The sequence below is a fragment of the Rattus norvegicus genome, chromosome 3, assembly GCF_021556685.1.
Source record: "Rattus norvegicus strain SHRSP/BbbUtx chromosome 3, alternate assembly SHRSP_T2T, whole genome shotgun sequence".
Classification (NCBI taxonomy): Eukaryota; Metazoa; Chordata; class Mammalia; order Rodentia; family Muridae; genus Rattus; species Rattus norvegicus.
This window is the reverse complement of record NC_141536.1, coordinates 146,374,089-146,401,523: the sequence shown is the minus strand read 5'-3', so window position 1 is coordinate 146,401,523 and position 27,435 is coordinate 146,374,089. Positions and strand designations below refer to the sequence as shown.

At 53.0% G+C, this 27,435-nt stretch overlaps 1 protein-coding gene across 2 annotated transcripts in view; it reads right to left on the bottom strand.

The window, feature by feature from the left end:
• Nucleotides 1-23,578, bottom strand: part of Vstm2l (V-set and transmembrane domain containing 2 like) — a 29,778-nt gene extending 6,200 nt beyond the window's left edge. Inside the window, 3 exon segments of one of the 2 annotated variants that reach the window (NM_001430743.1) lie at nucleotides 1,246-1,296; nucleotides 3,221-3,390; nucleotides 23,290-23,578. In NM_001430743.1, coding sequence (NP_001417672.1) covers nucleotides 1,246-1,296; nucleotides 3,221-3,390; nucleotides 23,290-23,410 — 342 coding nt within the window. In that variant the 5' untranslated portion in view covers nucleotides 23,411-23,578. 2 annotated transcript variants of the gene reach the window in all.
• Between the last annotated feature and the right edge of the window lie 3,857 nt (nucleotides 23,579-27,435).

The window sequence follows — 27,435 nt, the reverse complement described above, 5'->3', positions numbered from 1 at the left end:
GCCCAGAGAAGCTCATGAAATAGGACACAGTAGAGGCAAAGGGTGCATCCTCAGAGGGGCTGTATTGGTACTTATGGAGACCTCTGCCCGAGAGGCTGATGGGTACAGAGGCAAGGAAAGAGCATGCTGTCGGCTGAGGGCAGGAGAGCAGGGTTGGCAACCTTAAACTATGGGTGGCTGTCATTTCCACATCCTTCCGAACGGTACCAGGGGCTACTCTGACCATCCATCCAGTCTCTCACTTGCTGTCCCCTCCCCTGAGTGGCTGTAGGAGCCTTCTCCCTGGCTTCCTGGCCACAGCGCCCTCCCTTTCTTGTCCTGGTGGTCTCAGGGCCCCGAGTTTCCCTATATTCCTAAGAAACTTGGGAGACCCAGCCAAAAGGGGAGTCGGAAAGGGCGCCCCAACACACGTGGATTCCTACACCATGAGTGTGTTGCTGGCGAACTTCTGCAATCCATCCTGCCCAGAATAGTCTTCTCTGCTTCCTGTTTTTTATCCCCATTGTATGTTCTTTCTTGGCAGTTCCTCTCTTCCCGATTGGGCTTCAGGTACTCAAAACCCCACAGTAACTGTCACATCCCAGCTCCTGGTGTCCCTGGCTTCCCTGGGCTCTGGCAGATGACAAGAAGCTCAACAACACTAGCCATACTTCAGGCCCGCTCCAGCTTCAGCTGTGCAGCCTGTACAATGGACAAATGCTTGGCACTCTCTGTCCAGTATCACAAAGGAGTGGACGCCTAAGGCCGGCTGGTCCTGGAGTCCCTGCTCTAGGAAGTCACACCCGGGGACCCTGAGGTGTTCCAGCATTAGTCATGACAGGACAAAAAGAGCCCACTCACCCTCCTGAGACCTTGTAGCTTCCCAATGACAAATGGGGCTGAATCAGGCATGGAATACCACAGAGGCACACCTGGCCTTGGCCCACCAGGGGAGAATCCGTCTTCTCTCTCTTGTCATTTTTCCTGCCTGTCATTCACCAGACTTGAAAAATCTCTGACTAAAAGACCCAGAAAAGCAAATGGAAAAAAAAAAAAAAAAAAAACCTCACCAAGTTCAAGCACCTCCTTGTCCCCCTCCCACTTCCTCTGTCTTCTTGCCCAAGTTCCCTGCTGAGATGGACCAATCCACCCCCACCCCCACCCTCCACCCCCCCCATCCCCAAAAAGTCAGGTTTTTGTTTTGTTTTTTGGTTACAGCTTCATTTTCCATTAGACCATTTGTGGAAAGTCATTATCAAAACTCACACTTATTTTGGTGGCATCCTTCCCCGAGTCCTCCTGCTGGGAAGCTTTTAGCTGGGGGTGGGGTTGGGGAGGGAGAAACAGAGAGCAGAGACAGGTGTTAGTGAGGGGTGGGGGTGGGGAGAAACACTGGAGACAAAGGACAGTCAGGAGCAGTCAAAGATGCTGGGTTTCATCTGGGCACAGTCCGTACATCTGTGGATGTCACCCCGAACCCTGTTCATAGAGACACTTACACACATTCTAGTCAAAATTTAAAATGATAATAAAAATATAAAGGGTGGAGAGATGGCTGAGCAGCCGTTAAGAACACTTGCTGCGGGGCTGGGGATTTAGCTCAGTGGTAGAGCGCTTACCTAGGAAGCGCAAGGCCCTGGGTTCGGTCCCCAGCTCCGAAAAAAAGAACCACAAAAAAAAAAAAAAAAAAAAAAAAACAAAAGAACACTTGCTGCTCTCCTAAAAGATCCAGCTTAGTCCCCAATGCCCAGCTCCAAGGGATCCAGCACCCTCTTCTGGCCTCCCCAGGTACTTGCACTCACATGGTGCATACACACACACACACACACACACACACACACACACACACACACACACAAAACTAAGATAATAAATAAATAAAATCTTAAGAAAAAAATAGAAGTCAGTCCCCAGCTCCGAAAAAAAGAAAAGAAAAAAATAGAGGTCATGAGGTCTTGTATTGGGTCCCTCAGCTCGGTGTTTACTGGTAATGCAGGAGAGGGAAGCCAAGGGAGATAAAGGAGAACTTCTAATACCAACCACAGAACCAAGTGTCTGGGCTCATGAGGACGCTTGGCTATCAAGGGGGTGTGTCCATGTATGCACACAAACAGGGAGCATGTGGGTGGCATGATCCTACAAGTACGTGTCTGCTCTCCATCTGGGAATATCCGGTACTCTCAGTTCACATACCTGAACATACGTTGGTAGCATATGCAGTTGGATGCTTGGCCGTGTCCTGAAGTCTTCCACCCCAAATACCCAAGAACACCTCTAAACATCTCCTGAATACCCAAAAATCCTTCCTAAAGGTTTCCCCTGGCCACAGGAATCTCGCACAGTTGCATGCAGCAGGCGGACATATTGGGGACTTGTTACTCCCATAATCAAGACAGAGATTGCCAGGAACTTGTACCAAGGGTGAGGGTGTGTGTGTGTGTGTGTGTGTGTGTGTGTGTGTGTGTGTGTGTGAAGGTGTGCACATATCTGTTCATGTGGGTATGTATATATCTATGTGCTGCTGTACAGACGTATGCATGGGTGGCTACTGTCTCCGGTGTGCCTAAAGCAGACCCAGAATGCATAATGAAAGTGTACTTGACTTGTTTGGGAGGGAAGGCTAGGAAACACGGAAGGGGAGGTAAGGAGCCAGACAATGGCTTAGCTGACCAGCTACGCCTGAGCTGCCACCTTACCTTGCCAAGGCACCTTGGGGACACCCGAGTCTTATCAATGACTCTGCCTTAGGAAGAGGGGGCAGGTTGCTTCTCTGCCACACCCTCTTATCTCTGGGCCAAGGCTGTCCCATCTGCTTTACTGATGGCCAGTGCAGTTTCCCAGAAATAACCCATAGAGTGGCAGAGGTTGTGGGCTGAACTCAGGAGACCGTGCGTGGAGGGTTGAGTGTGTACGCTGTGCTCCGGTGCAGGATGCCTATCTGCATGTTAAGGATGGTGCTTAGAACCAACCTGTGACAACGTGGCCTTATGGGGGAGCCCTCTACAAAAATGCTGCCGGTGATATGGGAAGGGAATAGGAAGTGTCCTAAGACCCACTTCATCCATACCCTGAAGGAGGCTCCGTGTCTCTGGCCTCGAATGGCCATTAAAATGGCTCTCACCTGCCTTACCTCTCCCAGAAAGGAGTGCCAGCAGGTGTTGCAGAGGACATCGAGATGCCAGATGCAGAGTCCGCAAGATCCCCGCAGCACCCAGCAGAGAAGCATATCCCAAGGTCTTACCTGGTTGGAGGCCCATGTCTGCTTGTCGGTCCAGTCCCGGTGGCTTCGCAGGTACCACCACTGGATCTCCAGTGAGTAGGATGGGGAGCCGCTGCCTCGGAAGGAGCAAGCCATCTCCACATCCTCGCCTGTCCGAGCTGTCATGTCATGGGGAGTCTCTGTGAAGAGTGCTGTGCGGGGAACAGGCAGAAGAGGGCTCAGAAACAGAAGCCTGGCCCCAGGGCAGCTTTGAATGGAAAGACACCGTCCTAGAGGCTGAGGGGTGCGTGGGCAGTAGAGTGATGGAGGAGCCGACTTGGAATAGAGTCAGCCAGGAAGCAGGGAGGCTGCCAAGTTTAATTCTTCCAGATTCTTCCATTCACCCCACCCGGTGCCCAGCCCTGTGAACCTTGCCCCAGATTGTGGCAGCCCCACCATCTCCTAAGTCAAACCCAGACATAAGGATCCCACTGCCCCTGGGGAGCATGCACCCAAACCACACTCTAGCCCTCCTGGGGAGCTCTGTCAGGCTCCTCCCTCTGCCTGGGGTCTTGCCTCTTCAACCTCTTCTCCCAGTTCCCTTTGCTCTGGCTATTCTCAGTTCTTGCCTGGCTCCCGGGGTCAATCAAAGCTCTGTCAAGTCACCCTTTTGTGGGCCCCCCCCCAGTAATACTTTGTTCAATGATCACCAGCTTGGCTGCTCCAGATGTGCTGAGGGAGGAGGAGCAAGGGAGAAAGGCAGCCGCCCTGCCTGGCATTCCTGCAGGGCCCACCACCAAGTCACAGAACAACCAGTTCCAGGAGCCAGCAACAATCCTCCCCCCAACCCTCCACCCAGGTCACTCTGCTGCAACCCCACTTCAAAGGCCCGGCACCCCTCCCCTCCATATGCTCTGGTTCTTTCTCCCCAAACAAACTGTCTGAGTTGCAATTAGTATGCCTTCCTCCTCTCAGGAGAGATTATCTCAGACAGACGGAAGATGGTAGATGCCTAGCAACTGCGGTCACCCCAGGAACTCGATGTCTGTCTGCACCCGCCCCTGGACTATGCAGTCCCCCAGGCCCAGCTCAGAAGAGACACTCCTTGCCCCAGAGGGCCTCCTGTCCCAGGAAAGAGGGAGCTGCCAGTGCAGAGGTGACATCCTGAATTCAAGGGACTTAACCCCCTCCACAGGACAATGGGAGTTTTACACGATGAGGTTTGACCCTGCACCCACCTGGGGGCTTCTCTGTCTCTGCCGTGCACAAAGCCCCCACGTGGAGCTATATTTCTGCAGCTTCTCTGCACTGAGAGAAAGCCTAGCAGGCCAAGGTTTACAAAGCTTCTTAAGAAAGAAGAAGAAAAAGGTGTTTCCTTTTCTCTGCAGAGCAGAGGGGCTGCTGGGCCTGGGTACATACATGGCTTGAACCCCCAGGGATGTGGGGTACAGGTGAGCTACCTTTGTGTGTGGCCACCCCGAGAGCTGGGCTGTGCTTGTCTGTCCCTAGGGGGCAGGAGGAAGGCAGGCTCCTGCAGGGGTAGGGCCAACAGAACATGCCCCTTGCCACAGTTCAGGAACTGTGTCAAGCACTCGGGCTAAGTCTCAAGCTGCCTTTGGCTCTCTACCTCGACCCTCACAACTGGGACTTCAGGAAGCTCAATGGGTGCTGCCCCAGAAGAACTCCAGGCCCTTGCCACAGGGCTAAACCACCATTTTCATGCTGGCCTTCCTCCTTTCTTCCTTCCCTCCTTCTCTCTTTCCCTCCTTCCCTCCCTCTTTCATGAATACTCTTTTCACACAGCAGCTGGAGGTTATTTTAACAAAGTACAACCCACTCCATGCCTGCTCCCCTCTCACCTAGGGTAGGAGCCAAAGTCCTTACAGGGAGAAGCTGATCTGTATGTAAGCTAACAGAGTGACCACCAATGACAGTTTGCTGAATGGATCAAGGACTCGGATTTTAGATTTTATTTTAATTCACTTAAATGTAACCATTTTTGTACAGGGATGGTTACTGTCCTAGGTGGCATAGCTAAGGTGTTATCTGTTCTCCCAGGAGGTAATAGCCATGTCTGAGTTCTCTATCTCTCTATCTCTCTATCTATCTATCTATCTATCTATCTATCTATCTATCTATCTATCTATCTCGATCATCAGTCATCAGGAATGGAAAAGGGCCTTGTTCACTGTGGGAGGTCAGTCTATTTCTGAATGTCTAGAAAATGGTCTCCAGGGCCCACATCTGATGATCCTGGGCCAAACCTTTGTGGCCAACATCTTGCTTGCCAAGCAGAGAAGAATCCAAGAGTGTCACCGAGAACCTCCCACCAGGAGGAGCCAGTATGGCCCTGTAACAAGTGCCCTGTGGGTCCAGGCCTTAGGTCTGGGTGGCCAGGAATGTGACCAGTAGGAGACTCGCCTATGGCCTACCCAACAATGCCTGTGCTAAGACTCATAAACCAGAGAGTGACACTACCTGCCCTCCCACAGAGCAGGTTCCACTTAAGATCCTGGAGCGGGGCAAAGGAAACCACATCAGGTCAGACATGTGACCCTGGAGCCTCAAGAGGGAGAGGGTCATCTATGTGACTCCAAGTCACAGACAGGGAAAAGGGTGACAGGGGCCCAAGGAAGGGCCATGCGTCTGCTGTCCCCACTTAATCTCTCTTGGCCACAGCCCCTTGCCCACCTGCTCACCTGAGCAGAGCAGCCTTGTCTGGGGCCTTCAGTTTCTTTCTAGGCTCAGAGAGCACACAGTCTGAGTGAGTGGCCAGCAGTTAGGGTCAATGAGACCAGGTTCCAGTCTTTGAGTCCCTGAGATAGCCCTGCCCTATGGCCTGGGGTGGGGGAGCACAGGACAGGGCCCACCCCAGGCCACCTCTCCGCTGAAAGCCCAGTGCTGGTCTAGGGCAGCTCTTTCCAATGGAAACATGAGTGGAGGAATGAAATGGCATTTCGAGTCACAGGGACACTCCATTTTCTCATTTTCTGGTTTCCTCATGAAAGAAGGTTTTTTTTTTTTTTTGTTTAAGCTACAATTAATTTTGATAATATATTTTACTTAAATCAATACCAAAATATTATTTTAACATTTAATAAAGTTACTAATTGGATATTTTACCTTTTTTTTTCTTTTTGCTAAGTAGTGGAAATCTGAGCGTATCTCAGTTTGGGCCAGCCTCAGCCTCAGTGTTTGGTGGCCTCTGTGCAGTTGTCTTAGCAGGCAATGAACTCCCTTGCCTGTCCTTGTGACTTAGAAGGGGCCCCCACAAGGTGCAATTCTTTCCCCATACTGCAGTAGAGGCAGAATTTGAACCCAGGACAGCCTAACTCCCAAGAACTCCCAGCCCCTCCCCATAACATACTTTTTAGGGCATTCAGCTACTCTGGGGTGGGGGGCTGTTTCCTTTGTTTGTTTGTTTTTTTTGTTTTTTTTTGTTTTTTTTTTTTTTTTTTTTTTTTTTTTTTTTTTTTTTTGGAACAAGATGTCATTGTGTGGACCTGGCTGTATTGGAACTTGCTCTGTAGATCAGGCTGGTCTCAAACACAGACATCCACCTGCCTCTGCCTCCTGTGTGCTGGGATCCTGCTACCATAGTCCTGTATCCGTTCTTTTCCTTGTACAGCTTGTTCCACAACCGGGCAGCCCTGGGCTGGGAGTGAGTGAGGCTAAGTCATTCAGTGCTGGCCTAGCATGCATGAGGCCCTGGGTTTGATCCCTCTCACCACATAGTCTTGGCACAGTGGCAGACAATTACAGTTCCGGCCTTTAGAAGGTGCAGGCAGAGATTAGATCTCAAGATCATGCCACGGTGGGTTCAAGGCCAGCCTTGGATACAAGAGACTTTGTCTCAAAAAGAGAAGTGGGCGTGGTCCCTGCTGGTCAGTCTGCAGACCTGGAGGGCAGGTAGGGTGTAGTTTCATCAGTGCACAGGCCTGGAAGGACCACTGAGGCAGCTTGCCCAGTCTGAGGCAAGCAGGAAGACTTCCCTGAGGCGGTGTGCCCTGGTCTCAATCCCAGTACACATACCACCCTGAGCACACAGTAGAGAGGGTTGTCAAAGGAAGACTACAAAGCCATTACTATGGCTACCTCAACCAGCTCCCCTTCCCACAGGGACTCTGGTCCCCCTCAGACTTATCAGAAGCTGCAAGGTGGGGCCTCCCTGGTTCCCCTCAGTTTCAGCCTCGTAGTGAAGGGGCAGAGTGACTGAAAAACAAATAAAGAAGCAGGCTCTGTGCATGTGACAGAGCATCCAAGTCCCCTGTCCACAGTCAGCCACCTAAGGACATGGCTATATCGCTCCAAGCAGCCTCAGGGTCCGGAGTATGGGGGGAATTCTGAACACACTGGACCAGGAGCCAAGCAGTAAGCTTGAGCCTGCCTCGGCTGACTGTTCGGCTCTCACCTCAGAATGTCTCCCCATCTTGAGCACCAGTTTGTCTGTCTGCAAGATGGGCTGAGTCCCAAGGCCACTCCAAGGAGAAGACTATGGTATGTCTCCTGAGGCTGTGCTCCGACCTTAAGAAGAAGGCAATCTGGGAGAGCTTCAGAGAGGAGGAGGTGAGCTGGGTACAGTCCGATGGCAGGGGTGAAACTTGGGAAAGCAAGTCAGCTTTGGGAGCAGAGGCAGGATGGGGGTCCTGCAGGGCTCTGCAGAGTCAGAGGTGTGTGTGTGTGTGTGTGTGTGTGTGTGTGTGTTGGGGGGGTACATTACTACAGCCACATACTGCCATCTACCATGAATCAGCGCTGCACACCTCGTCTCCAACACTCTCATTTCCCCACCCGACTACAGAAAGCGAGCTGAGAAAAGTGAGGAAGCTACCCACCCCCACACAGAACCACACTCTCCACCTACATATGCTCAGTCCAAGATGGCTGCCCCTGTGTCCTCTATGGGGCAGCTGTCATCCTAATTGTCCCCTTTTTTCCAAGCTGGGGTTAAGAGAGGTTAAGTAACTTCCCCAAGGTTACAGAGTGAGTTTCTGGTTAAACAGAACCCAATTTTAGAGGACTTCAGAGTGGGATCCTGACCGCCTTCCAAGCCCCAAGCCCCAAACCCCTCTCCTCCCCAACAGCCCTCAGCGTCCCAGGGGCCTCTTGGACATGAGCTCCACTGTAAACCCTCTCCTCTTTAACCACCGTCAGGTTCCTTCCAGATCGGGTACCTCCTGAGGCCACGGTGTGTCCCCCGGGTGGTGTAATTATAGATTTTGGAGCATGGGTATATGTGTTCTCCAGCCCCAGGGCCTGCACCCGCCTGGCTGACTCTCAGAGAAACTCGGGGAAGACAATTAAATCCAGCATCCACAAATTAGGATTCTGTAGGAGAAGGAACAGGGGCTTGATTGAGCGTGACATCGGCTGCCTTTCTGCTGTTAATTGGGGCAGCGATACACTCATTAACCCCAGGCCCTATCGGGCATCGGCTGCAGGGACTGGTGCTGAGGCCTGGTTTGAGCCAGGCTTTGGCTTCTGGCAGGTCTGAAAGAGCTGAGGCCGGAGCTGTCCTTCAGCATCAGGCCTTTCTAGCCTGCTCCTGGCCTACCCGCATAGCTCCGGCTTTGCCTTCATTCCTGTCAGCCTGCCCCTCGACGTTCGACCTGGGCCAGCCCCTTTGCCTCTCTGAACCTGTTTCTTTATCTGCGAATGGGCAGAGGCTGCTGAGAGAAATGGCTCAAGGCAGCATGCCAGAGTAGGTGTTCACTCAATAACCCCACCTCTCAACCCTTGGCCCCTAGAGAGGCATTTTCAGGGCCTCGTGGAAATTTCTGGATAATTCTGACAACTGAACGTGGCAATGGAACATCTGTGGCCCCTGTGGCCGCTCATCCACCATTTGTGGCCTCTTTATCCCAAAGGCACTCTTTCCAGAAGTCACTGGGGTCTTGTACACCTGAGGGACTCATCCGCCCACAAATGGGTGACCAAGCCTGTCTCCCTGCTGCTCTGAGCCCAGATCACACATGCACACATACATGCACACACACATGCACACATACATGCACACACACAAACACACACACAAACACACACGCACACACACACATAAACACACACACACACACACACACACACACACACACACACGCACACACGCACACAGCCTTTAGCTTCTCTTGCATGGCTGTGTTTGCAGGAAACATGCTGCTGTCAGGATGGAGGCTTTGCCTGAGCTGAGACTATTTCTGGAGAGTTCTGACAACAGCTCGGCAGAGTGAACACACTTTAACTGTGTGTTTTACACACTTAAAAATAGTCAGTATGGGGCTGGAGAGACGGCTCAGTGGAACACTGGCTGCTCTTCTAGAGGACCTGGGTTCGATTCCCAGCAAGCACATGGTAGCTCCCAACTTTCCATAACTCCTGTTCCAGGAGATCTGACACCCTCATGCAGACATACATGCAGGCAAAACATTGATGTGCATAAAATAAAAACAAATACATTTTAAAAAGTCAATGTGACAATGTATTCTCTGAGTGTTTTACTACATTTTTAGAAGCCTTGAGTGGTTTTCCTGAAGTCATAGCAGCCGCCCCTAAGGGAGCATTTTGTAGCTTGTATTGGGACCATGCCCCCACACTGCACTTCCCAACCCTGGGGTGTTCACTCCTGGTGAGGGCCCCTCCATGTGCCCATAGCTTCCCTGACCTCTTCACTTGTTTCTGTTCCATCATCAAACCCAAGCAAAACCTGTTCCTGCTCTGTCCCAGCACACCAGGATGGTGCCAGGCACACAGCAGGTGCTTAGTGAACCCCACCGTGCCGTGAACCCCAGTACAGTCAACACAGCTGCTGCTGCACCCCTGTACAAATCCACACGGACCCTTGTCAAGATGCCCAAGAAAACAAAACTCGGAGGGCCCAGGGCCATCAGGGCTAACCCCCTGCTGCAGCATAAAAGCGGGGAACCCATTTCACACCCCAGTTTTTGTACAAGAGACCCTCCTTCCTTCAGGCCTGGTTAGGTGGGCAGTCATCAGTCTATTTTACTGGAGAGTCCTGGTGCTCAGAAAGGGAGCGGCTGAGCCTGAGGTCACAAAGCAGGAAGGCTCGATGTTGGCTCACAGCTCCAGGGCTGGCTGAGCATTTTATCTAGGCCCCCTCTTTCTTGTAGGCAGTGTGACAGCTATTCCAGGGAGGCTGCTTGGGACCCAACCAAAGCGGTACCCCTGCCTCTCCTCCCCTTCCCTGTGCACCCTCATCCTCCCCATCCCCATGGGGATAGTGGCTCTCCTGGTCTGATTGCTTTACAGATCCAATCCTCTCACTCAGCACTGCTTAGGAGAGGAGAAACTCCCTGAAGGAAGCTCAGGTGAAGAGCCAGAGCCCCTCCTCCCTGGAGACAGTGCAGCTCCCCCTCATGGGAGGTTTCTTCCTGGGTCTCTCTCTTCCTGGGTCTCTCTCTTCCTGGGTCTCTCTCTTCCTGGGCCTGATAGATGCCTGCACTGGAGGAGAGGTGTGTAAAGTGAGAGGACTGCCTGAAAAGGAATGAACAGGCAAGCACGACCTAGCTGTGTGCTCCTTTCGAGAGGCAGATGGGAGGAATCCTGTCAGACGGCTGAAGGCATGTGCGGTGAGCCCTAGTTGGAAGATGGCTGCCTTGGAGGCAGGAGGACCGTGAAAAACCAACTCTGACCCCGTCTCCCCAAAGAAAGGCTCTGTCTTTAAGGAGCACAGAGCGGAACACAGACACACACACACGGGCGCCTACTGTATGAACAAAGGCTGAGACGGTGTGGATGCTGTTGAGGGCGTGGACTGTTTCTAGTGGTTATGAGGCATAGCATCCCCTACCCCTCTGGGCTTGTCAAACTCTTTGTGGGAACTGTGGGAAGAGACACAGGGTCTGGAGGATCCTGAGGAAAGGTATGCATACATTGGCATGAGGAGTCAGAGGAGGCTGGTGACTGAGGGGACAAGCCTGGACGTCCACAGTGAGGGGAGACTCGAGACAGCCAAGAGCCCGCTAAGGCATATTTCTACATCCGGCTTTGGAGGCCCGTCCTCCGCACCTCCACAGGGCACCTGTACAGTCGGTGCTATTATTTACTTAATATTTATTTTCAAAGCATCTTTCTCATTTTACTTAAATAAATTCAGCTTAAAAGGAGACTTTTATTACTGCCATAAATGGAAAATCAGCATTGCTTGCCATCCATAGAGGGGAACCGTAAAAATCAACACTAGGCAAAGCAGGCATCATCAGTGAATCCCAGCAAGGCTGCAGCGGGCTCGTGCCTCTGCCTCCTGTCTGCTCCACAAACACTGTGGCCGGTGAAGGGGAGGTGAGCCAAGAGGTTTGTTGCTAAATCCAGAGCGGCAACACACAGAGACATTCTTTTCCAACCAAGGGGGTTTGAAGCATAGGTCCTTCTAAAAGTGTGGGTACCCACGGGTACCCCCTAGTTTCCTGGCTTGGTTCTGTCTCACTGGTCTAGTATCAAATTTCACACGTAGAGCTCTGAGACCCATTTGGTGCTTTGCCACAGGCAGGAGCCTTTGCCTGCCGCTGCCATGGATACTTTGTATCCCCTTCACTTTGTGATGCTTCGGGCCTCAGGCGCTCGGAACAAGGGAGGAGAAAACCAAGGCAGGAGACCCTCAAGTCTGTTATACTCCAAGCAGGGAAGCGACGCCTCAAAAAGCTGGCTTCCTTCCAGAATGAGGTGTGTGCCTATAACAGACACAGGAGGGAGTAGAACACCGAATTCATGAATTTTGAATGAAATGGGGAACTTCAAGCTGGGTCTATCCCTGTGGGAGCCAGCTTCCCTCCTGCACAGGAGCCATACCCAGTGTCTCCTATCCCACCTGATCCAAGGCCAAACGCATCCCAGCAACCTGAGCCTCCTCAGCCCCTGTCCTCATAAGTGTGGCTATGCTGAGGAGGGGACAGATTAATGAAGGCTGCTTGATGTGGGGGGCATGGTAGGTCCCCAACACCCACTGCTCCTGGTAGGATTATGCATTGAGGAGATTTAGACCTGAACATGTTAACCCAGGTGGGGTCTCTGCCCACCCTGGTGTGTGTGTGTGTGTGTAGCTTGCCACAACCAATACAAATACAAGGACAATGTATTTGAACACTCAACTGTATGCAGGGTGCCCAGTGATACTGTGCCTCAGTTTTCTGTATCTCCATCTCTAAAATGGGAATGATGGTAGCAGCTGTCCCAAAGGATTGCTGTGAGATATAATACCACCACTATCTAATAAGGTGGTCTGTTTCTACCTTGGAGAGCTATTTCCTTCTCCTTCCCCAGTGCATGTGCCACCGTGCCCAGCAGACAATGTGAAATTTACTTAAAATTAACCAACCTAAAAGTAAAGGACAAAGAGCTGCTGGGAGACCCACAACATTGCAACCCTCCCTGCTCTCTAGTCCTCACCACAGCAAAGGACACCTTGAACCGTAGGTCATCTCCCTGCTCCCTCATTGGATCGGCCCACACTGGACATTCCTACGTGATCAGATGTGGTGTCCCACGATTGGCTTCTTTCACTGAGCACAGTGGCTTTGAGGGGGGTGGCAGTGTCTCCTGACATTTTGGGGTTTTTACTTATTTGTTTGTTTTTACATTTCTATCTATTTTACTTTGCGTGAAGAGTCAGGTGGGGCTTGCCTTGCACCATGACACTGGTATGGTCAGAAGACCCTTTTGGGAGTCGGTTCTGTCCTTCCAGCATGTGAGTACTGGGGATTGAACTCAGGTTGTCAGGCCTGGTGCCTTTTCCCACAGAGTCACCTCACTGTCCCTCATTCCTTTTTGCACAAATCAGCCAGTCCTTCCCTCTTTCCTTCCTTCCTCGTTTACAAGAGAGGATGTCACATGTGTCCCAGACCAACCTACAAATCTCTATGCAATCTTGAACCCTTGGTCCTTCTCCCTCTGCCTCCCAAGGACTGAGACTACAGATGTGGGGTACCAGGCTCAGTTACATGGCACTGGGAATAAAACCTGGGGCTTCGGTGATGCTAGGCAAGTACTCTCTCAACGGGGCTATGTGTTTCTTGTTTGTTTGCTTGCTTGAAACAGGGTCACTCTCACTTTGTAGCCTGGGTTGGTCTGGAACTTTCTTTGTACATTAGGCTGGACTTGAACTCTCAGAGATCTGCCTGCCTCTGCTTCCCAAGTGCTGGGACTAACGACCTGTGCTACCACCACCCAATTATTCCTTTAATACAGTACGAAGTGTCTCCTGACTCCCATGACAGCCAGGAAACGTGGCCCTTCTCACTCTCCTCTTACTTATGGGGAAACTGAGACATGGAGAAGGAATGCTCAGTTTCCTGCTGGGCCACTCAGACACTAGGCATGCACCCACTGAGCAGGCCGTGCTGTCATCCTGCAGCTGGGTTCAGAGATCTTCCCAAGGCCACCAGCACACCAAGGGAGATGGCAGTGGAATTACAAATCTAGGGAGATTTAAGGAGAGCAAAAATATTCTGGCACTTGCAGGATTGTGGGAGTTGATCAGGCTTCCCTGGTGGAATTCCTGCCTCTCCTCCCACACAGGCCAAAGGGAGGGAGAGGCAGGCAGGTGTGGGAGGCCCAGGGAGGAATGCCAGGGATGGCAGGAGGGAGCCAAGAGTCCTGCTGGCTTCAGACACTTTCTTCTTCTCAGCCTGGCTGTCCTGCAGAACCAGTAGGAGTCCCTTGCCCTGACGGGACTCCTCACTGCAAAGGGAAGAAAGAACAGCTGTGGGGAGGCCAGAAGGATCCCCTGGAGCGTCCGGGGGGGCCGGAAAAGGGAGGAAAGGCAGAAATGAGGGCAGTGAAAGTACCCAGGGTGCTACTGAGCAAGGCTCTTGGGTAGCTCAGTTGTTAGGGGCAGAGACAGGATGGCCTCCCCTGGACCCTACCCAGAACCTCAAGTCTGCTAAGTCACAGCCCTGTTCAACCTGCCCAACTGCACTTGGGATCCCCGAGGTGCCATCCAGCCAGGGCCCTGAAGACAGACAGACCAGGGTTGTAACTCCCTCTACACTTACTCACCGTACTCCAGTCCTAGGCTAATCTCTGTGTCTCTTGTTTTTTTCATCTGCAAAATGGGTGTGCAAGGCCCACACCTGGCCCAAGGAGTCCTGACAGGCAGCTGATGCAGTTCACACCCCCTCACCGGGTGGGCTTGGTAGGACTCCTCCCTCTCCAAGGCTCTACTCTTCAATTCCTTGGGGGAGGACTAGCTTAGCCTGGCCTCTCTAAACCCAAGGACAATTCTAGAATCAAGAACATAAGGGGTTCTGCCCCACCCCGGGTGGCTTTTTCACTTCTGGATCCCTCTGCCTGGGCCAGAGGCACAGCACCAGAAAGGAGAGAAGAGAGGGAGGGAGGAGGGGCATACAGGACGCCAGTACTGGGCTAGTGACAGGGGACTCCTGCTTGCAGGGGGGTCTAGGCATATAAAAGGACTAGTGTGTGACCAGCCCTGCCCGGGGCCTCCCTTGGGCACCAGCCTGCCCCTCCCTTCTGAATCTGCGTGCCCTGAGACCATTAGTGTGGCTTTGTTTTGAGTGCTGTCTCCACTACCAAGAGCTCTGGCCGCAGGGCCTCCATTAGGGACCCTTTCCCAGGGCCGATGACAGGCGGCAAACAGCTCCCCAGCGAGCCGGCAGTAATTGCCGCTGTCTCCAAGGCCGGAAATGATTTTTTTAAAGCCCCACAAAGCAAAACAGACACCTGGCTGCATGCTTTCTGCCTTCCCACCTCAGTCAGGAAGCAAGCCCTCCTGGTATGAGCACAGGGGGTAGAGTCTCCTGACATCCAAGAGTATGCTGAGGAATCCAGGCCGGGGGCCCAGGCCCACTATGCTTCCCACAGCCTCAGTTTTCTCATCCACAAGAGAGGCATGTTGAATGATGTCAAGGATACCTGTGGTTTAGAGCACTGGAGACATGGAGGACAGCTAGAGGGAAGGACAGGAGTGAGGCAGGCAGGGAAGTGCAAGGGTTTGTGATGGGGGAGGAGCTTGGCACAGGCATGAGCTGGGAGAGGACGCACTTCATGCACTTACATACACAGGCGTGCATACACACGGGTTCCCACCTTCTCCCCAGACAACACTGCCGCCCTCCCCAGATACTGAGCCAGCATCCCACAAGCTCACACTCAGTGAGCCTCGAACTATACTCATGGTCTTCTGGTGCACAGCATCTCCTCCAGCCTCCCACACCGGCCTGAGCTCCTGTTCCCCACACTGCATCTCGACCCAGGCTTTTCCTACTCTCTGACAGGGTGTGCGGAGACATGGTTCAGTGTCCGTCTCGCAAGCACAGCGACCCGAGTTTGATCCCCAGTGTCATAAAGGTGGAGGTGGCGGTGTGTGCTGGTAATTACAGAGCAGGGGAGGCAGGGGTAGGTGGATCCTTGGGGCTTGCTGGCTAGCCAGCCTGGCCTGATCAATAAGACTCGGGCCGATGAGAAACCCTGTCTCAAAAAGCCAAGATGGGCTGGGTCTGAGGAGGAACATCTAAGGCTGTTCTCTGACCTCCTCTACATATGCATACAGTAGTGGGGGTCCTCATTAGACTTGGAGGATTACGGGGTCGCTGAAAAAAGTGGGGAGCCACTGGTTTGGGCAAGTTGTGACCCTCCGAGCCTCAACAATCGCTCACTCATTCATTCATTTGGTTGACATGGATTGAGTACCCACGCTGTGTGGGCGTTTCAGAAATAGGTAATATATGTGTGTGGTTCTGAGTTGTCCTTGGGGTGTGTGTGTGTGTGTGTGTGTGTGTGTGTGTGTGTGTGTGTGTGTACAGACAGAGAAGAGAAAGGTGGGGGGACATTTGGAGAGATGATGGTGGGAATGGCAGACACAGAGAAAGGAACAAAGGAAGGTACTAAGGCAGAGAGGGAAGAATAGAGGACGGAAAGATCTGGAGAGACAGACTATCAGGGGCCAGGGAGAAAGACTAGGCAGATGGCAGGCACAGCACCTGGCAGGTGGCACTGTTGACCCTAAGCTGGTAGTTCTCCAAGGCCCCTTTCTGCTCCTAAACTGATCTCCCAAGGGCAATGGAGGCTGACCCCGAATCAAAGGCCACAGAGCAGAGGGTCCCAGGCTGGTTCTTAGGCAGGGAGGCGAAAGGATTGCTAGACTCCCTCCCAGCCTGTCCTCTCTAACTATAGTCCCCAAAACACGCTGCAGGCACGCATTTAAGCAAAGCCATCACTGCCTCCATTGGGATCCCCCACGTGGAGACACTCAAACAGCACACACACTCACAGAACCCCAGCATTCTCCTGACAACGGCAGACTGGGACTCCAGAGTGTCCTGTGGGTTCTTTCAGGCAGAACACAGCACCCCCAGTAGCCTGGCATTCCCTCCCCCATGACAGCCCCACAAGCCAGGGCACTGAGCCAGGGCACTGTCAGGTTCAGGGCCAGGGACTGCCTACACAGTCTGCTGGCAGCCAAGCAAGCAGCTGAAAACTCAAGTGCCTGGCTGTGTGTGCCTCACCCGGGCTGAGCATGGCTGTGCCCTGCCAGCGGTGTGTCTCCAGGTCGGTCATACCTGAGGTCCCCTCAGTATCCTGATCTGAGAAACTGGGTTGCCCTTGACTCCATGGTGATGGCCACATGGTGAGAGAAGAACGGAGATGCGGAGATGGAGATGCGTGTGGAGAAGAGACTGGATGAATGTGAGGAACCTCAGCTCCCCACCCCCACTCGGCTCACATTTGCTACTCTGGGCTTTGGAGCAATTTTAGCAGCCTAGCATTTAGAAGCAAACCCAGCATTGCTCAGGTGAGGAAACTGAGGCCAGGAGAGAGGCAGGCAAGCCAAACCCAGCAAGGCAGAGGCAAAGAGGAGCTGGGCAAAGCCACTGGTGTGTCTGCTCACACTGATGTTTTACTCTGAGCCAGAGTAAAGCCTCCAGGCCAATGTCCCCAACACAGCTCTTCATCTCCCGTCCCACCCACCCCTAATGGGCCCGTGGCTAGCTGGCAATGCATCGGATCTTTATGAACACAGGCTGTGCTCGGGCTTCTCCAGCCTCCACTGACTCAAGATAGAAACCCAGCTAAAGAGTGGCTGGGTCCTGCTTGCACACTTCCTGTGCTGGGAGGCCCACTCTACGTGCTGTCACGGTCCAGAGGTGAGTTCCCGTCTCTGAGCTGAGTGTCACACCCTGCTTCCCTGCTCCCTAAACAGTCTCACAGAATCTACTTAAATATTCCTTATGGGTACAGTTGTCTGTCTTTCCCACAAACCCGACAACTCCCCATGGCAAGAATCTTATCTGTCCACTTCACTATCAGTCTCCAGGAGCTAAATGGCCTGGCATCAGGCAGGTGCTCAATTGGTGTCTGTCGAGCAAATGAATGAACGGCTTCTAACACTTGGCAGCATCCTCCAGTGAGGTATAGCCCTGGCTCGCCCCCAAAGCTGCCCATTCCCACTCTGGATGCCCACAGCCAGGCCTGGGTGCCACCTGCACTTAATGATGTCCTTAATGGTTTCCTATGAACAAACCCACTATTTTTAATACCCGGTTAGTCTCATCCTAAGCAATCATATCTGTGAGATCACAGTTTTGATGTGCTGGTTATATTTTTCCAGCCCACATTAAAATAAATGCACAACTATTAAAACGTAAGAGGTTTGTCTGGGCCTTCTCTCGGTGAGGACTCAGGTTTGCTGAGGCTCTGGGGAGGCTTTGGGAGGGATTGAAACTGAAGCTGGGGGTGAAGCAGAACTGAACTAAGGCCCCAGAGAACCCACTGTTGGCTTCCAGGTAGGAGGAGAGGGACTCAGCTATGTGCGTGTGTGTGTGTGTGTGTGTGTGTGTGTGTGTGTGTGTGTGTGGTGGGGAGTGGGGGGTCCAGCCTCCCATCTTCCTTCTCCAGGATACTGGGCACCACAGGGAGTCAGCAGGTGAGTACTGATCCTGTATTCCTGTATCCCAGATGGTCACTGGCTGGATGGCTTCTCTGGTTTAACCCTCTGCTTCTTTTCTGGTGTGCCATCAGATCAGGGAGGAAGCTCACTTGTACCCCTCCCCAACCTGGCAAACACATCCCATAAGCACCCATGGGCTGGGCCCAGGCTACCCAATGCAAAGTGAAGTCAGTCTTACCCACCCCTTGTTGTGACCGGTGGCCTTGAGGAGAGTCCAATGTTGTAAGATTTTTACTGCAAACTTGTGATACTTAAATTATCTTAGTGTTTTTTTTTTTTTTTTTTTTGGTTCTTTTTTTCGGAGCTGGGGACCGAACCCAGGGCCCTGCGCTTCCTAGGTAAGCGCTCTACCACTGAGCTAAATCCCCAGCCCCTATCTTAGTGTTTTATGGATACATTAATACAGAGGGAGCAAGTGTGAGAATTTGTATCTCAGGCTTTTACCTTGCCGTCCACCCACCCACCCACCCATCCACCTATCCATCCATCTGTCCGTCCATCCATCCTCTGCACCTGCCTGAGCTGGGTTGAGATGCTTTTCCCACAGCCCCATCAACTGTCAGTTTGGTCCTAAAGGCTTAGTACCTGGAAGTGGGCTTCATTCAGGTTATCTCTCTTCCCCTCTCTCTCCTTATTCCTTCTTTCCATTTAAAAAAAAAAAGATAAATGTGGTGGCTTTTTAAAAAAAGACATCTTGCTATGTAGCCCTGCAGGCCACAAGGAAACTCCCCATCATCCTTGCTATCCCTGAGTGTAGCAAAGAGTAGAGCCCGAGAGACCACCTGTAGCTTCAGTTAGGCAGAATTGGCCCCAGGAGTCTGCTACGGGCAAGGTGTGCGAAGGCCTTGAGGTAAACCATTTCTGAGGGTCCATTTCCCATAGGAGGCTGGGCGCCCTCAGCCCAGGCTGAGTATTTGAGAATGTTGATGGCGTAATCACCAGTGTAGGAGACAAAGGAGAGCACACATTTTAACATCAGAACCTTCAGGAGACAGGACTCAATTTACTTCAGTCATCCAGCCACCAAACCAGCCAGTTAATTGATGGTGAGCTACCAACAGTTAGGTAAGGAACCAGGAAGGCCAGAGACATTTTTTTTTTCAGAGCATGAGATGCATGTCAAAGCCAGGAGCCCCTCCTCCAGGGCACCCCACTGCTTCTTCCTGGCAATGCAAAGCACCTCAGAGCAGCAATCACTCACCGGACTGAGAGCCAGGCCAAGCTGGGGGCTTTGTCTGCACTAGGGGGACATTAATAATTGAAGGTGCTGGGCTGGGTCGGGGACTGCATGCTGCAGTGGGCTTTCGAGGCTCCTCTGTCTAGATCACTCCTCCTTAAGAAGCCAGAGCAAGCCTGAGTACCACTTGGTGATTCCGGGTTTATATCCATAGCAGGTAGGAGTGACAATTTGAGGCAGGGGTTCCGCATCTCCAGATGCCAAGAATTGCCTTGGAGTTCATTAAAATGCAGATGGGAGCTGGGACTGGGGTACAGCTCAGTGGGATCGTTCTTGCCAAGCAAGTGCAAAGCCCCGGGCTTGATCCCCAGCACAATTAAAAGAAGGGAGCATGAGATGGCTCAGCAGATAAAGGCGCTTGCCGGCAAGTCTGACAATCAGAGTTCAAACCCCAGGACTCATATGCTGGTCCGAGAGAACCAATTCTTGCATCTTTCCTCTGATCTCTACAAGCACACCTCAACAAACTAAACAAATGGAAAAAAAAAGGAGGAAAGAAGGAAGGAAAGAAGGAAGGAAGTTCAGGTCTATGGTCTGGGGGTGTATACAATATCACAAATACCCTGGTGGGCACACACTAGGCCCTGTAAACGACTTCACAAAGCTTCTGCCTTCCTGTCCCCACCCAGAGAAAGCACAGGGAGCTCAGATATGAACTCCAGTAAGATCCCCCACCTTCCAGAGCTTCTGGTCCCTCTTGGTGAAAAAAAATTGCTGCCTTACTGGTTCCCCTGGGACCCCCCTCCCTTGGAGTTAGGGCTGTGCAGAGAAAGGTGTTCATTACAGGATTGGGTTGAGTCTGCCCAAACGCTGGCCTCAAGATGAGAGATCCAGAGTCACCAGCACACCTTATTCTGAATGTGGTCCTCCAGGCCCTGGACAGGCGCAGTGACCTTGGCTGAGTCGTTGGCTCTCTCCAAACTCAGTTTCCTTGAGTATCTGATGCCAGCCTCACACAAATGACGCCGGCCTGCATGAGTTCTCAGTGGCACAAGGTCTGGGCACTTGGAACACAGAGTCAGCATTCCGTAGTCTGTAGCTCCCTCCCCTCCCCTCCCTGCTGGGAGCATAGCGGTGAGCTGCCCTTTTCTTATGAGGAAAGCCACGCAGCTGCCATTACCATGTAGGTGGTGTGAGTCTCTCCATCCTGTCTCTGAGTGCTGGGGTTTGGGTGCCTTCTTAGAGCCAGGCATCATCCATTCTGCAAGCCTTTGCAATGCTTCCTTTGAAGGAGGTTGCGTGGATGTGGGAGGGTGGCACTGGGGAGTAAACAGACATCCTCGCTGACCTGCCTGGCCACAGACACTCCGTGCGGAAACCCCTGGGACAGACAGGTGCAAAGCAGTAGCTGGTGGTTGGGCAGGATCAAGTGGAGCTGGAGTCGTGAGCTGTCGCCAAGCTAAGCAGTTGAGGCTCGTGGGCTCATCCCTAGGAACCCCTACTTTGAGCCCCAACCATCTCTCCTACACCCACAGACACCATCCTGACCTGGCCATATTCCCTGAATCAGCTGAGGACACACAGAGCCTCGGAATAATGAAATGATCAGGCTCCGATCTGCTAAACAGCAATTTCGGGGCTTTTCAGCACACACAGCTTTTATCAAATTGGTATTCTCCTCCTGAACACAAATGGCTTATTAGACATGACCCACTTATTCGCCGTGTCTCACTATCATTAATAACTGTTTCTTTTTGTGATTAAGTGAGTGGCTCCAGACCCTTCCTGTGGTGACAGGGTACTGGGCCCGGCAGAGGGGCAGCTGTGGGGCTCCTTAGCAGCCAGTACTTGGTGACTTTGAGCCTAGCAATGTCGAGAAGGCAGCCTGGCCCCTGCAGAGCAGCAGGGCCATTTCTTGAGGGACAGAGCAGGAGGTCCCAAGGGGTGACCTGTTTACCCAAAGACACAGTCAGGAGGGGATCAGAATCCCCAAAATGGGTCCTGTCCCCTTTGCATACAGCACCTCGCTTGGGCATTTGGGGATTGGTCCAGCGTGGAGATGGGAACATTCGTGGGGCTGGGCCCCCCTCAGCGCAGCTGGCATCAGGGGGCAGGAGGAGACTGTCTCACAAAGGAAAGAACCTGCCTACTCAAGAATGACCCAAATTCGGAGGGTCTGGTGCCCCAAAGACAATGACCATAGGCCTCAGAGTTCCATGTTTGTACCTCAAGGGATCTCAAACTCAGAAAGGCAAGTCCTTCTCGGAGAAACCTCCTAGTATAAGTTTTGACAGTGCCAAGGAACTGAGCTGGACAAGCGGGCAGGCAGGAGGGGAGAGAAGGGAGGAATTCCCAGTTTCCCCTGAATGAGAAAGAATGTGACAGGGAGATGAATGGCCTGGACAAACTGCTGCTTCGCCCGACAGACCCTGGAGCCATCCTTGACTCAGCCGCTCTCTCACTGTGTGACCTTGGGCAACTCCCTTCACCTCTCTGAGCCTTGATTTCCCATCTGTAATTAGAGCATCCCTTCCCTGTTTACTGCCTCTCCTGCCAGGTCAGCAGAAATCATGACGGACACAAAGGTATGTAACTGCGTGCGAGAGGTTTCTGTCAAACCTAGCGAGGTGTATGTAGATACAAGGATGCGGGCTTCCCTAGAAGCAAGGATTCTGAGCATGGCTTTGAAACCCTCCCTCTGAAGCAACCCCATTCCTGCAGCACACCTGTGAAAGGCCTTCCCTGGGTTTTGAGGCTCTGGCACACAACCCTAACTCACCCCCATCAAAAGAAATATTCCTGTTCTCAACCCTTTGTTCAAACCTCCCCCAGCCTGGGCACACAGAGAACAGCATGCATGCTGTTATAGCCTCTGCCGTCGTGGTCTACCCTGGTTTCATTCATCCCTGCCCCATAACACAGCATGGCTCAGGGGCAGGGAGCCTCCACTGCTGCCTGCCTCACACCACCCAACTCTGCTTCCAACTTGGGCTCCTGTGGAGAGGAAAGAAGCTTCAGACACTCGGGCAGGCAGTACTGGGAGCATTTGCTTGCTCCCTGCTCCCACAAAGTCGAGGTTCAACACTTCAGTCCTCTAGGGGCAAGGTTGAGATGGGGTGCCCGAAATGGGGGTACCTGGTAGGATTCGGGGGTTCCTGCTCACCCCCCCAGAGACAAACAAATGCCCTACATTCCTCTTCACGCCCAGCCTCTGACTGGAAGGAGTGACCTCAACTACTCCAGTGTATCCCAGCTCTCCGTCCCTACCTTCTCATCCTCATACTGCCCCCATCCCTGGAATGCCACCCACATGGCAAAGGGAGCTGCCACCCAGGCTAGCAGGTCTTAAGCAACAGCATCTGGCGTCCCTCAGGACCATTCCCAGCGGTGGAGGGGTGGATCCTGATGAAGGGGATACAAGAGCAGTTTCAGCATTAAACCCACAAAGGAGAAAGGCATCCGGGCAGAGAGAAGTGTGTGTGCAAAGTGTGTGCACAAGTGCGTGCGTGCATGTGTATTCCGTGTCTGCAGGCAGACAGGCAAGAGTTGTGGCGAAGCGAACCGTGTGTGCCCAGGTGCCAGCTGGCAGGGCGAGCCACCAGCCAGTGTCTGATTCGTGTGCGTAGTGGGCACAAGTATATTTACCAGCGAGGAGAGGCTCGGAGGGGGTGTGCAGAGTTGTGAGTGTGGGATGCAGTGATCGTGGCTGAGTGTGTCCGCGGCTGGAGACATCTGTATGGTCGCAGAGGTGTGTGTATCCGCGTGAGCGAGTTCGCGCGTGGAGGGGGAGTCTTCTGAGAGCTGGGGCGAGAGCGAGTGTGCTCTTGGGGCCCCTTCTCACAGAGCTGGCCCGGATAGGAGCCAGGGTGGGTCCGCAGTCCCAGCAGAGGGCGCCCTGGAACTCTGGGCCGTGGCCTCAGTCGGCGCAGGTTCGAGCACCACGACCGCCAAGTTGGAGCGGCTGCGGTCCGGGTGGGGTTAAGTGGGGAAGTCCGTGGGGGCGGCGCGCGAACTCACCGTGTCCGGAGACGTGGTTGTCCCAGGGCGCATGGCCTGCGGGCCGCGTGGCGCCGCCGAGTTGCAGGAAAAGTGCCAGGTAGTGGAGGGCGCCCAGCGCCGCGGCCAGCGGGGCCCCCATGCTGCGCGCTCCGGCCGGGGGGCGCCGCCGCCTCACATCGGGGCTCCGCAGCCCGCAGAGCCCGCGCCCGCCGTGCCCTGCCCGGCGCCGCCGCCGCCGCCCTCTCCCGCTGGCCCCGGCCCGGCCCCGGCTGCAGGCAGCGAGCGCACGCCCAGCCCGCCGCCTCCGACTGCGGGACTCTTCGCTTGCGCGGAAGGCCACTCCGCGCCGCCGCGCACCCGCCCTCCCCCTCGCTCCCCGCCCTGAGCCGGCGGCGGCGGAGGGATCCGCAGCTTGATTTATCATCAAAGTTTTGCCCAGGCTGGGATTTTTAAAGCGGTACTCGCAACTGGTCTCCCGCGCGGGAGCGGGGGTGGGGCAGGCCCGGGGGTGGAAGGCCACTTGGGGACCTGAGCCCCCTCAGGGCGGAACACTAGGGTGTTGGGAACTGAAATCCGATCGTTGGGAATAAGGGGCAAAGCATCCCACCTGCCACTAGACCCGCGCGCTGGAGGGGCCGCTCAACTTTGCCAGCCTGGTAGTGCTGGGGCCCGGGCCAGGCGGGGTGCAGGACAGGTGGATGGGGTGGGGGGCATACCCGGGCTGGGACCTAGGAGAGCTGGTTTAAGCTCTGGTTTAAGCCTTGGGGTCCTCGTGTCTCTCCTGTCTGTGCCATGTAGTCTCTCCTGTCTGTACCTTGAGTTTTTCGTTCGAGAAATGGGGACAGACGCCACCACCAGAAGCAGTAGGGGTGGGGTGGGGGTCTTTGGAGTTAGGTAGGCAAAGTGGGGAACATCGCGATGCCCACACAATGTGGTTATCGTTGTGGTTCACGTCTCTGGGACTCAGCAGTTAGTGGGGCTCCTAGCTTAGAGGTGTTAGGGTTCTACGCAGTGAACTGGATCGCCCCCTTCTGGACTATAAGGCTCTCCCTAGACGGAAGGTCTAGATGGAGTGCGTGTGTGTGTGTGTGTGTGTGTGTGTGTGTGTGTGTGTGTGTGTGTGTAAACCATGAAGCAGTCCAATTCTTATTCCTTCCCTGAGGTTTTTTTGTGACAGGAAAAGAGGGTTGGGGGTCATTTTTAAAGAGAAGCCCATTTCATCAGACTGCCTTTTCCGAGGTCCTGCGAAGATCTGGAGCAAGTTCTCTGACCCCGGGAAGGATTCTTCTGCCCTCATTTCTTCTCCGCCTTCGCCGGCAGGCTTAGTTTCAGCATTGAGGACAGCACCCTTTTCGTTTAATCCTTTAAGTACCGCGGACAGCGCCTCGGGGGCGCTTAGATGCCAGGGTTCAGCACAGTGGACAGACATCCCACTTCCCGTGCAGCACCGCAGGGATCCAGCCTCCAGCACAGCGCACGGTACCTAAAGTTTGAGAGACCTAAGAAGCGGAGTGACACACCGTGCTCGCTGCCTTTATTCTGTCATCCGGTGCCCCTTTCAGATATTGTGGTGGATAGCATACTGTTGTCACCAGGATCAATTCAGTGTCCCTCCCTGCCAGGTGTTGTACTTTCGAAGCACAAATTCAGCACCACGGACATCTCCAACAAAAGCACTTTCAGCACCACAGACAGGTCCCCTTGGAGGATCAGCCAGCAGTGCAGAGGCTGACACCCAGGACTCTTTAAACAGCTCCTATCCTTTCCGGAACACTGTGGTGGCAGAACCGGGGCTCGGTCCTGAACTCTCTCTTAAAACGCAGATTGGAAACAAATGTGAAGAGAGGCAGACAGAGAGAAAGACAGAGGGACAGAGACTGAATGAGACTGGAGGGAAGAGCACAGCAAAGAGACAAAAAGTCTCAGGTCTTTCAAGGACAGCCTCTAAGAACTATACATGTCCCATCACTGTCAGCTATGAATAAGGGAACTGAGACCCAGAAAGGTTGAACCTGTTGCCTAAAACAAGGCAATGCTAAGAGAGTGCTGGTCCGAGCTGTGGAGTCCAGACTCTCGGGCATATATCTGAGCAGCTTTAACGCAACCCTTCTCATTACAGCTTAGGAAGGCAAGAACCAGGGAGGGCTTTCCTGAACAAGGTCCAAGTCCTCTGTCTTCCCGTCTCAGGGATCTCCCATAATATTCTCCAGCTCCACTTGTATCCCTTACAGCACCTACTCAAACAACACTGTACAGTTTATACACCGTATTCATATCTGTGACTCCTGAGGCAGGAGAACCTGGCATGTCCCCATTTCTTCTCCTTTAATTAAAATGTCTAAATTACTGCCTAAGATTTGGATAAAGAGAATGACTTACAGCTTCAGTAATGGCCATCGAGGCTCCTGGCCCATCACTGGAGTGGCCCAGACTATACGGGGTTCCACGTTTTACATTCCTGACCCCTGCGGCCAATATCCTCCTTTCATGGTCAAGGAGACTAAAGCTCAGGGACACATGTGCAAAGTGCACGTATGACTAGCAGAGTCATATGAGAAGAATCTCCAGGCTCTATGACTTCCTTGTGTAATTGTCTCTTGTCCGCACCCCTGACCCAAATGCAAAGCACAGACCCTGGAATAACTGAGTTGGGTGAGGCATGAGGGTAACCACACACTGTCCCCAGAAAGTCTCCAGGAATCCACCAGGGCAGAGCATCCTCACCGCTCACAGGGCTCTGGAGAACTCCAGGAGAGAGTAAGTCTCCTGTCCCCGGAGGCAACAAAGCAAGCATCCAGCAGTCATGGGGATGACGTGAGGTAAATATCATTGCTATTTCCCCTATGTAAATGAGGCTTGGAAGGCCAGCAAGTTCTTTAGCTGAGAGAGGCTCTCATCTCAAAGTTGCTCCAAGCAGGGGGACCTTGTGTTTTCACTGCCAAATCGGCAGAGCTCACTGGGGAGTCTCCACCCTCCCCTTGACTCTGGGAGGCCACCCCCCCTTCCCTCCTTGAAAGGTGTCACTTGAGCACTGTGGCTCTGTCAGTGGTAACAGCCGTAAGATTTGTCCTTTTAATCCAGAATCAATAACAAATTTCATTTAAAAATAAATTAAACCAGGCATTGGAAATCATTCACCGTGCGGGCCAGGGCCCTATAGAGCACCGTCTAAATGGCTTCCTCTCGCTCATCTATCAATGTCACGAGGGGGGGAAAATACCTGAGCTGCCTGATTCATGGGGGAAATGACTTAAATGTATCAGGACCTAACAATGAGCAACGTAAGGCAGAGCCGTACCTCGCACACACCAATAACATGGGAGCGAGGCTTCATGGGAGCTTATCAAGACCCCACGGTCACTGGCTTTGAGGGAACCCATTTGTAAGGGGGAACAATGGCTTTAGGTTACAGCTGCCTAATTTCTAGAATGCATTACCGAGCTCAGAGGAGCAATGGAATTCTATTAAAGCCTTATCTGCCACGGGAGGGTATGAAACCGGCAGGGAAATCCAGACTTGGCACCAGCTTGCCTAAGACAGCAAGCACCAGGGCTGACCTGGGAGGTGAGTAAAACAGCCCGGAGGTGGGGGCGGGGCAGGCGGGGCCCTGGGTGTGTGGAAATATGTGCATTAATAGAACTCCAGTTGCCAGCGATTACGTTTACATCAGCGAATAAAACTTGGCAGTAAAACATCAGAGCTGCGTCTCCGACAGCACCTCCATTTATAGCCTGTGTATTTCACTCATTCTAACAGGAGGCAGGGAACTCAAGGTGTCCCCGTTTCTCCCCCTTTAATTAAATTCCCTAAATTGCCGCCTAAGATTTGGACAAAGAGAATAACTTACAGCTCCAGTAATGGCCATCGAGGCTCCTGGCCCATCACTGGAGTGGCCCTGACTGTACCGGGTTCCATCATTATTAAAGTGAAATATAAGCCTTGTCTTCCTGGGCTCTGGTTTGTAGAAGATGGTACAGCCTCTTGTGAGAAGCTGGCCCAGGCCCAGGACTGCCTTGGTTATCATTTCCTGTGTGTGCTTCCTCTCCACTGTGCCTACAACGCTATACACACACGCATTCTTCCGAAGTCTCTGATAATTGATCGGAGGCTAGATCGACCCTCAGGACGCTCTAGTGCATATCACATAAACTATTAGTGCCCGGG